We start from the raw sequence: 12,500 nt of genomic DNA on the forward strand, positions 1-12,500 counted from the left end.
AGAAGAAAAACACAATATATATATATATATATATATATATATATATATATATATATATATATAAACATTAAATAAACCTAACCCACCCCGAGGACGACAGGGTACTCACCGTGAACGAGTAGAAACCATCGGGAACGGGTTGTCCCCCAAATTTGACGGACAGGGTGTACTCCCCAGCGTCCTTCACGGTGTAGTAAATGCTGAAGGTGCCGTCTCCGTTGTCCTCGATGTCGATGTCGAGGTCACTGAGGGGGGAGGCAAAGGGCTTGTGGTTGTGGGAATGGCGGCAAAGGTGATGGTGATGGTGGTGATGGAGGTGATGGTGGTGGTGGTGGTGGTGGTGGTGGTGGTGGTGGTGGTGATGGTGATGGTGGTGGTGATGGTGATGATGATGGTGGTTGTGGCGGTGATGGCGAGGGTGATGGTGAGGGGGGAAGCAATGGAAGCGGTAATCGCTGTACGAATGATGGGGAAGATATGGGTTGCGATAGTGATAATAGTAATGGTGGTTATGTTCCCGATAAAATACTGAGGGTTGTTGAAGTAATTGGTAAGGGTACAAGCTGTGCTGATGAGTAAAAGTATGGGTAACAATGCAAACGTCATATACAATAACAATGATACTACTAATGATGGTAAGACGCCAGATACACAGCAATGGTAACAGGAATAATGGGCATAGTAAGGGTAAACAACAATAACGGTACTAAGGAGATACCCATCACATTAACGATCAATTGATTAAAAACAATAAGGTAATCCTTGGAACAATCTCATTATCGCCACCGGGTCAAATCTCGCAGAACCGCATTCAGTTCATACCATTTCAATTACAGGGATCTAGATTACCTACTGATTTATGCACCAATAGCAAGATAAGCAAGCATGCAAGCCTAGTCTCCCGGGGTTAAGGATTGGATATCAGCTAATCACCTGAATCTGGGTCACGGGAACATAAACTCGATATATATGTTACATTCCGAGTCTTAAATCTCTAATAAAAGTCAGTTTAAATGATACGGGAGTTACGTGGAGAACGCTAAGTCATTTTGGCAAATACCTCTTACGTGATTTAATTCCTTCCACGCACAATGAGGAATTATGACCAAATAACTATGCAAATATCAATTCAAAAACGATAACGATTATGATGATGAATGATAAACCAGATGTGTAAAAAAATATATATATATATATCCAAAAGAGAAAAATCTACATTAGAAAAATATATCTATATATATACAATAAAAAATTAAAACCCCAAACCATAAACACTTCAAAACAAAACAAAACACACACAAAAAAAAAAAAACACCAAAGAAAATACAAAAAAAAAAATCACAAGAAACGTACCTGCCAGAAGTTGATCGTATCCTGCACGTTACGGCCCCTGTGCCTGCGTTCTTGGCATTGACAGTGATGCAGTACTCCTCTCCTATCGTTAACGAGTGATTTATACCCTCCGTTATCTTGCACTTGTCAGCCTGGAGGTCGAGGGATGGTAAAGAACCAATATTACTCTTAATGCGCCCATTTCAAAAAGTTGTAGGAGCAATAAATACAGAGATAAATATGTGAATGAATCTTCCTTTTTTATTATTTCATAATTCATATTATGGTTGTCTGATTTCATGTAGAAAAATCTCGAGGAAAAGAAGCTAGCAATAAAGTCTTGGTATTGCCTTTCATGCTATCTATTTATGGCCGCTTAACGATCTAATTAAACATAAAACATTCCTTATCAAACGTGACACACACGCATTAATGTCTATTAGATATCATTGTATCGTAGTGTGTGTGTGTGTATGTGTGTGTGTGTGTGTGTGTGTGTGTGTGTGTGTGTGTGTGTGTGTGTGTGTGTGTGTGTGTGTGTGTGTGTGTGTGTGTGTGTGCGTGTGTGCGTGTGCGTGTGTGTGTGTTCGTGTGCGTGTTCTTGTGCGTGTGCGTGTTCGTCTGCGTGTGCGTGTGCCAGCATGAGTGTCTGAGTACATGTGCGTTTGTAAACTTGCTTATTTATGCTTTTGTGCGACCTTCTCCATTCCCCTACCCTTCCCTGACTCCCCTCCCCACCCATCCCCCACCCCTCCCTCCCATCCCCACCCATTCCCCACCCCCTCCCTCCCTCCCTTCCCCACCCCACCCCTCCCCCATTCCCGCTCCCTCTCCCTCACCTTTCCGGTCGCGTAGGCCTGCACGGGGAAGGGCGAGTGTCCGACCTCCTGATCCGCGTACTTGACGGACACCTTGTACTTCCCGCAGTCGTCAGGCACGTAGGAGGCGGTGAAGGTGCCGTCGCCGTTGTCCACCACCTTCACCTTGCGCGGGTGGCCGTCTGGACCCTGGTAGGTGAGGAGAGGAGAGGAGGGTAAAGGGGGAAGAGAAAATATTGCTTGATTAGGATCGAACGTTGGAGAAATAGTGCTGATGACATTGATGACGATAATGATAATAATAACCATGATTATTATAATACTTAAATGATAACGATAATGATTATAATACTTAAATGACAAATAATGATGAGATAATAACACCAATAACACAACAGCCACAACAAAGCAGACCCGACCACCTACCGTGACCGCCACCTGCAGGTCGCCGTGGCCAGCATCGTTGGTGTCGATGGAGAGCTCCGTGGGCAGGGAGGCGGGGATGCCCTTGGTCGACACGCCCGCGCCGCCCACCTTCACCCGGTTCGGCTCGACTTGTGGGCGGACGCGCGTGCGGAATGGGCTGGGCGGGGAGAGAAGAGGAGGAGGAGGGCGGGGTTAGTGGGCGGGGGTTGAGGCCATTCTGGAGTTTTTTTCTTGAGTTTTTTCTTTTCTTGTCTTTGCGTTTCTCCTGTTTTATTTTTATTTTTATTTTATTTATTTATATTTTAATCATCTTATTGAACCATCTTGCTTTATTTTAATAATCATTTATATTTAATTTACCGTTTGGTTGTTGTTGTTTTTATCAATTATTGTTATAATTAAATGTGTTTCTGGGTTTTAATTTTCTCGCATTCATTTTTTTCTCGCTTTTGTTATAAAATATTTTATATACTTTTCTTTGAGCTGTACCCAGAAATGTATTCTATAAAATGTCACACGTGGGTTTTTATATATTTCAAATAAACAAATAAACATTGTCAGGTAAACAAATAAAAAATGATAAATGAAGTGAAATATTAACTGCATAGTGCATAATGCATCTGTTACTGTCCAGCTGAACAAAATTGCAATGAAATTTGGCTGCATATCTATATCTGCAATACAGCATTACATTGCTTTGTACTCTGTGAGAGCATATAATAATAATAATAATAATAATAATAATAATAATAATAATGATAATAATAACAATAATAATAATAATAATAATAATAATAATAATGATAATGATATTAATGATAATAATGATGATGATGATGATGATGATGATAATAATAATAATAATGTTAATAATAATAATAAGAAGAAGAAGAAGAAGAAGAAGAAGAAAAAAAGAAAAAGAGGAAGAACAATAATAATAACAATAACAAAAACAATAACAAAAATAAGAATAATATAAAAAACAAAAACAAAAAATTCTTAAACAGCAAATACAATAAACAAAGATCATGCAAAAAACACTATACTATAAACCTTAACATGACAAACCTCAAATAATCTATAATCTTTCACATATATATAATTCAACATAACTCACAAAAAAAAAAAAAAAAAAAAAAAAAAAAAAAAAAAAAATATATATATATATATATATATATATATATATATATATATATATATATATATATATTTCCTTATCTCCTCAATAAAGTTCAGTTCAAATAGTGTGTTATTTCACCATTTATTAACTTAATTACCACTATTACACACCTGAAAAAAAAAATTATAAGATTACCCATTTACAGTAATATGTACGAATGTAATGCCTAATTATTTTCCTCTTGGGATGAGTTATGATAATGAGTTATCATAAGAAATTATTGTTATTATTATTATTATCATTATTATTATTATTATTATTATTATTATTATCATTATTATTATTATCATCACTGTTATCATTACTATTACCTTATTATCATTATACTGTTCAAAACAAAACCAACTGTTAAATAATAACAATAATTGTTACAAAACTACAATATACCTAATACACATATAAACAAATAAGGTATACAAATTATATTTGTGTGTGCATGTGCATGTGCATGTGTGTGTGTGTGTGTGTGTGTGTGTGTGTGTGTGTGTGTGTGTGTGTGTGTGTGTGTGTGTGTGTGTGTGTGTGTGTGTGTGTGTGTGTGTGTGTGTGTGTGTGTGTGGGAGAGAGAGAGAGAGAGAGAGAGAGAGAGAGAGAGAGAGAGAGAGAGAGAGAGAGAGATGAACCTGAGTCTTTCATACAAATGCCAAAAAACAAATAAAAAAACAAAAACTACTTCAAACCCAAACTGCAATGATAAACACTTTTTTTTGCAAAAAAAAAAGTTAATTTGCTCAATGCATTATCGTGCATGCAAAGGCATCCAGAAATATGTACATAATTCACAGCTTTAATATCTCATGATTTTTCTCTTAGGATTATCTTCGGACTGAAGGTAAGTAAAAAAAAAATATATATATATACATAATTGGAATACTGAAAATAACTGAATCATTAAAGAAAATAAAAATAAATAAATACTTTCAGTACAAATCAAACAACATTAAAAATATCTAAATATGTGAAAATGCATAATAAACTACAATAGTAGTAAATGCAGTAGTAGTAATAGTAGTAGTAACAGCATGACGAAGAAGATGAAGAGGAAGAAAAAGAAGAAAAAGAAAAAGAAGAAGAACAACAAGAAAGAAGAACAAGAAGGAGGAGAAACATGAGGAGAAGGAAGAGAAGTAGGTGAAGAATAAGGATAAGAAACAAGGAAAAGAAAAAAGAAGAAAATGAAGAAGTAGAAGAGAAAAAATGAAAAAGAAAAAGAAAAAGAAAAACAAGAAGGAGAAGATAAAGTAGTAGATGATAAAAGAAAGAAGAAAAAGAAAAAGACAATGGAAAACAGGAAGTGGAAGAAAAGAAGAGAAGAAAGAAAAGCTTATATCAGAGACTGAGAAAATGGCAGACAAATTAAATATCACAATAACAACAACAAAAAATACCATATGCTGTAGAAAATAAAAATCAATCCAGACACAAAATGTCCTTAAAATTCCCCCCCAAAAAAACAAATACACACAAACAAACAAACAAGTAAATAAACAAATGCATGAATAGTCTAATCCCGGCTTCCACACAACTGTGACAACCACACGAGTTAATTAGTCAAAATCCCATGCACATACTTTCGCACTTGGCGAGATTAGTGCTACCACTAGAATCTCCTTAACTGCAGAATAATGAGCCGGTATTTAAAGAGTCTGAAATTAGCATGGGGTTTTGAGGACACTTGCTGCCTATGTAGAGATTTCTCCTTGTTGGGAATTCAGTTGAGGGAGTGAATTTGTGACAAGTAAAGGGGGAGGGGGATGAGGGGGAGAGGAGGGGAGGGGAGGGGAGGGGAGGGGAAGGGAAGTGAAGTGAAGGGAGGGGAGGGAAGGGAAGGGAAGGGAAGGGAAGGGAAGGGAAGAGCAGGAGTAAAAGGAGGAGGAAGAGGAGGAGGAGGAGGAGGAGGAGGAGGAGGAGGAGGAGGAGGAGGAGGAGGAGGAGAAGAAGAAGAAGAAGAAGAAGAAGAAGAAGAAGAAGAGAAGAAGAAGAGAAGAAACAAATATATATATGTTGCTTCCATGAGAAAAATATGTGGGAACCCTTTTTACGCACAAATGTTTTTCATCATGTTATGTCATGATTAATATGCAAAGGATATTTAAAACTTATGTGGAGCCAGATAAGAGGTGTCATAAAATCATATGTCGATCTGTAACTCTGTATGCATATATTTATATTGCATGTGAGTGTACTTAGAGACATTTTGTGTTTATATATATCAACAAAACACAAATAAATACATACACAAAAAGAAATACACACACACAGGCCCAAACACACACACACACACACACACACACACACACACACACACACACACACACACACACACACACACACACACACACACACACACACACACACACACACATTCACAGGTATGAACATGTTTATTAATATATATAAATACATATAGACATTCCATTCACTTATGCGCAATGCATGTATACTACTTGTATATATAAATGTATATATAACTATGTGTTTTGATTTATATATTCATATATACCTCTCTCTCTCTCTCTCTCTCTCTCTCTCTCTCTCTCTCTCTCTCTCTCTCTCTCTCTCTATATATATATATATATATATATATATATATATATATATATATATATATATATATATATATTATATATATATATATTTATATATATATATATATATATATATATATATATATATATATATATATATATATATATATATAATATATATACATATATTTTTATATATAATATATATAATAATATAATAATATATATATATATATATATATATATATAGATAGATAGATAGATATATAGATATATATATAAACACAAAATACATTATGTATATGTACAGAAAAAAAAATCATGTATATTTGTACAGTACAAACATATATACATGCATGCATACATTCATATACTCATACATAACTAAATAGCTAAATACATACATACATATGAACATATAAGTGCAAATAATGTGTGTGTGTGTGTGTGTGTGTGTGTGTGTGTGTGTGTGTGTGTGTGTGTGTGTGTATTTGTGCGTGTGTGTGTGCGTGTGCGTGTGTGTGTATACTGTATACAAACTGTCATAAATATTAATGTATATGATGATCTTTTCGAAACAATGTTTTTTCTTTCACTAAATTTACAATTTGTTCCTTAAGAAATACATCCTCTTGAGGTCTACACTAAAGTCAACACAATCATGCTTGCAAGATCACAGCATAAAAAACAACATTACCCATAAAAAATAAGAAAGAAATGGTCAAACGCACTCTTAACCATTTCCTAAAAAGTAACCACAAAATTATAAAAACATGCAAAAAGAAGGTTGGGTAACACAACTATGCTCAGACGATATCTAAATGATTTTTTTTAATGCAGGCATAACTTAGTGGAACTTCCAAAATGTAATTTGCTATAATTTACTCAAGCACCTTTCCTTATAAACTCAAGAAATACTAATAACTATAGTTGAATTATTCAAACTGACGTATTCACCATATCTAAGTGAAACCTACTAAGACTGAGTGATCTACTTCAATAAATTTATTTATTTATGATATAAAGACCTACAAAATAATATAAACATGGTATATACTAAGTAAATACACTTTCAAATATTAGTAGTCTCAGTACAGCAATTTTTTTGTGTTCTACTTATGATTATGATAACAATGATAAATTCTCTTACAAAGCTTAACAAAACTGAAGTGAGAAATACAATTGAGATGATGATTACAAACCATATGAATTCAATAATTTGTGCGCCTGTAATATTTCTGCTTATCCTATAAAAATTCTGAATAACATATGCATGAAATACTTTTATCACAAGAAACATACATGTATAAAGCCACATCACTATCATAAATAAATGAATATATAAACAATCAACAAATAAACTAATAACACAAAACATCTACCACACACCCATGCTAAAATATAACATTTGGGAAGTTCCTTTGCAATGCCAGGACTGACAACAAGACAACGAGAAGACAACCAAAAGGAGACAACCACCAAAAGCAACAGCAACAGAGGTCAGGTCGGGTCAGCGTCACAGGGCTGCAGTGTCATGCCCTTACAATAGTTGCGTCTATTGTTTTACCTTCGGAGTGGGCTGACTACACAGGCGGATGCTGGCCTAACTCGTAATCTGAATGGACTGCGCCCGGGAGAGACTATGGAATTATTTTCATATTACTGGCTTCCTCTACTCCCCTTGTCCATAAGTTAATAACAGTGTTATATTCTTTTTATAAGGAGTAAAATAAGAAAAATGAAAAAAATGCTTATTTATCTATAAATAGGGGTTGGCACTATGACCTTTTAAAGAGAATGAGTGAATTATTGTAGAAGGAGGAGGAGGAGAAGAAGATTAAGAAATAAAACAAAAAATTATTAAATAAATGAGCTCATTCATTAAAAAGATTCACCAAAAGCATATATATTATGTTATTCTAAAAGACTACACATTTCTAACACCTTAATGAATATCTTTAAAAAGCAGGTTATTAACACTGAGACCATTATTGCATGAATCATTAGAGAACATCAATTCAGCATTTAGTTTTCTAGATTATTTGATACTCAAATTGCTATTACAAAAATAAGAAGCATTTTATTCAGCAACACAGTGTTAAAGACATCTCAAGCCTATATTTAGTGTTCTTTCACATGGAAGTTATGTTTCACTTCTTTTATTAAGCTCAGTAAGGTTCATGTTTTTTTTTTCAAACATAGACAAAGCATCTTTAAGGAACAGTAGAATTATAACAATTCTCTTTGCAAAATTTATCTTTAGAAAGATTCTGAGAGTCTCCTTCAAATGCACCTCCATGACATATAAAAACATTCACATGATCCTTTTAAGATCCTTTTAAGCTGGATCATTAAATTCATTATGATTCTAAGCGTAAATCAATAATGTTTTAGAGAATATACTTGCCATTCAAATACATAGCATTGTCAATTATTCATAAAATATAATTTATCATCCATAAGTATTAAACATTTCTAGCTTAACAAAACAATGACTGATAATTACCACCTGTAGAATAATCAGATCATCTCCCACCTAAAATATGTGTATATAACACATACAAAAATTCAAAGGTGTACCCATATATTTCTTGGAAGAGAAATGCATTTCCAGCAATAAATATAACTTTCAGATGACACCTATCATACATCAGGATACATGTATACTTACACACAGAATATGTAGTTTCACTACAGTAAAATATGGCTAAACAGTAAGTATTTCTATCTACAGTAAAAATACAACTTGCATACTCTTTAATACTAAAAGTCAAGAAAATACTAAAGTCTAAAATCCATACTCCATAATCCACAGACAAAAAATTAACAAACAAATGGACAATCTATTCAACAATCAAGAAAAAAAAAATCTAGAAAGACTAACTTCAATATCTACATTTAGAAAATAATTATGATATCTGGGTAAAAATTAGCAAGAGAATAGATAACAAGAAAACTCCCAGTAAAGTCACCACAGTAACAAATAAAAATAAAAGCTGAATACACAAATCTCCTCCCACCTTTATGACACGACACTCCCCAATGCTTACCTTCCAGGGACGGGCTTTCCTCCCCATGTGATATCTGCCGTCTGCATGGTTCCTTCCGTATGAGGCACGTAGGTGATATCGTAGGTGCCATCACCATTGTCTCGGATTTCGGGAGACTTCGGCAGTGGTCCTGCGAGGGTGTTGAAAAGGAAAAGTGTTGGTTATTTGGTTGGAAGGATTGTTGGGAGGGGGGGGAAAGGAAAAGGGAGGGGAGGAGGAGTGGAGGGAGAGTGGAGGGGAAGTGGTGGGGGAGGGAAAGGTAGTGGAGAGGAGGGGAGGGTGTGGGAGAGGGAAAGGAAGTCAAGGGGGAGTGGAGGGAAGGGTAGGTGAATGTTATGGGACAGAAGTGGGAACGAATGGGATGGGATGGGATGGGACAGGATGAAAGATAAAGGAGGATAAAGGAAGGGAAAAGGAAATGGATCAAGGGGAGGAAGGAAAGGGATAAAGTAGAAGAAAAAATGGAAGTAAGAAAGGAACAGCAAAAGAAGAAGATAGAAGAGATAAAGAAAAAAGAGTAGAAAGGTGGGAGGGATTAAGAAAGGATAAAGGAAAGAAACAGTGAGAAAGTGAGATTCATATACATTCATATCATTATTTAAATCAAATCCTAGTAACCTTATTGTTTGAAAAAAAATTATATATATATATATATATATATATATATATATATATATATATATATATATATATATATATATAATATATATATATATATATATATATATATACCCAAGTAACAAAAATAGTATTAACACAAGTAACAATACCAACGGCACTAATTACAATATCAATAATAAGAGATAAATTAAATTAAATGGAACTATAACACCTTCCAAAAGAATCAAATCCTCAATTCACAAAGAAACATAATCTTACCCCCTTTTCACCTACCTTTATCTGTCTTGATGTTGACCCCTAGAGGAGCCTTTCCAGACTTGGAGCCATCGACGTGGAAGGTGAGAGGCACACCAGCACGCACCTTGCCCGGCTCCAGCCCTGAACCCCAGACGTTGACCTGGGATGCGTCTACATTCTGGTCCACGCCCACCTGTGTTGAGGGAAAGGGAAATTTCACTGTAGGTTATTTTGGCTTTTGTATTTGCTCCCATGTCATTCTCTCTTTCTCTCTTCTCTTCTCTTCCCTTCTCTCTCAGAAACAGATAAGCACATACATAATTACCCGCCCACAAAAATATACACACAAACAAATAACAATTGAGTGCTAAAACCTACTTTGAATGGAGATCCTGGAATGTGCTGGTCAGCAAACTTAATGGAAACATCATAGTCCCCAGCCTCCAAGGGGATGTACTCAACAGTGCAGGAACCATCACGGTTATCCTTGCATGTCATCTTGGCCTCAGATGGCCCCTCAATTGCCAGGCCCAAACCACCTGTTCCAGCACCTGCATTCAGAGGTGGGAATGAGGTCATTAGCAGGTTGGATGGGGCAGATCTTTATCAATAGGGTCATATGCTTGTACATGGGTCAAGATTCAAAGGCAAGAGTCATGATGTATGAAATGCTAGAGTGCCACATATACAGTGGTGATTGGTTGACTGTATTCTGCAATCAAAGGATGGACAAATATACACTGTATATAACAAATGAAAACAATAACATATGAACATGAAGAAGAAACAGAACAAGAAAAATAAAATACAAAATCATAAGATAATGGAGAAAAATTTTTGGCACCTAGCTTGCACACAGACCTTTTGTTTCAACTGTGAACGTATTGACTTCATTCACAAAGCCACGATCGAGACCTGGGCCAAAAGCATGGCACTTGTTGGGGTCACATCCGCGACGCACATTGACTGTGAAGGGTGACCCTGGCACTGGCACTCCATCATAAAGGAGATCGATAGTGTGGCGACCTGAGAGAATGCAAGAGATTACTATCAATTACTGGTAATCAATATTATATGCTAAATTACAGTTTAAGTAATAGTAAGACAGTAATTGGGTAACACTTGCTTTTTGTATCAAAATCCAATTGAAAATAATATATAAATATATCAGTAGTCTATGTAAGAGCCAATAAGGACTGCATCAGACATGGAAAAATATATATATAAAAATGAAATATAGAAAAAGTAATTTAATAGGCAAATATATCTCTAATACCTGAATATATATATATATATATATATATATATATATATATATATATATATATATATATATATATAATATATATATTTATATATATATATATACATATACATATACATATACATATACATATACATATACATATACATATATTAATAATATATGATATATATATGTATAATATATATAGTATATATAATATATATATATATATAATATATATATATATATATATATATATATAATATATAATATATATATATATATTATATATATATATATATATATATTATATATATATATTATATATATATATATATATATATATATATATATATATATATATATATATATATATAATATATATATATATATATATATATATATATATATATATATATATATATATATATATATATATATATATATATATATGTCCGTATGTGTGTGTGATATCCCTCACTTACAATAGCCATCCCTTCTTCCATCAACCCCACACACCCATAACCCACCCACCCGGTCCCACTCTGCTTAAAACCCTACCTTCTTCAAAAGGCGTGTAGGATATCTTGTACGTTCCATCGGTGAGAGGCCTAAGGAAAGAGTCCGTCCGTGTGCCCGAGGGGTTGGTGATGATGCACATCACTTTGCCGTCTCCTCTCCCGTCCTTCACATCCACACCGCCCTTTGTGTCCTTCTTCAGGTTGGCCAGGGCTCTGGTGTCCACAACGAAGTCGGTGGGGGAATCCACAAACACGCCTGTGGTAAGAGAGGTGGGTGTTACTTTTTATTCCACTCGATGGTGCTATGCCTACATGCGGTGTGTTTTACCATCAACTAACTTATGGGAGAAAAAAAATTATTCAAGATTTATAGTAGACTATCCATATGCTTCTTAATATACAGGTCATACATTAAAATATAACATCCTTAAAATATTCAGTTTGAAACTGTGTAGATGCACTACAACAACAAGAAAAAAAAAAAAAAAAGTATATACACACCTACATACAAACACAGAGACAAACGTACACACTCAACCAC

The 12,500-nt window shown here is 34.5% G+C and overlaps 1 protein-coding gene across 1 annotated transcript in view; it reads right to left on the bottom strand.

Annotated features, from left to right (window-relative positions):
- The window catches only part of LOC119598253 (filamin-A-like), a gene marked incomplete at its 3' end in the record, with an annotated part of 191,817 nt that overhangs the window by 81,427 nt on the left and 97,890 nt on the right, over positions 1-12,500 (bottom strand). The window contains 9 exon segments of the mRNA XM_037947904.1: positions 110-245; positions 1,354-1,484; positions 2,172-2,339; positions 2,577-2,733; positions 9,335-9,464; positions 10,229-10,385; positions 10,571-10,743; positions 11,054-11,218; positions 12,000-12,215. Coding sequence (XP_037803832.1) covers positions 110-245; positions 1,354-1,484; positions 2,172-2,339; positions 2,577-2,733; positions 9,335-9,464; positions 10,229-10,385; positions 10,571-10,743; positions 11,054-11,218; positions 12,000-12,215 — 1,433 coding nt within the window.

This window comes from Penaeus monodon, chromosome 41 (genome assembly GCF_015228065.2).
Source record: "Penaeus monodon isolate SGIC_2016 chromosome 41, NSTDA_Pmon_1, whole genome shotgun sequence".
Classification (NCBI taxonomy): domain Eukaryota; kingdom Metazoa; phylum Arthropoda; class Malacostraca; order Decapoda; family Penaeidae; genus Penaeus; species Penaeus monodon.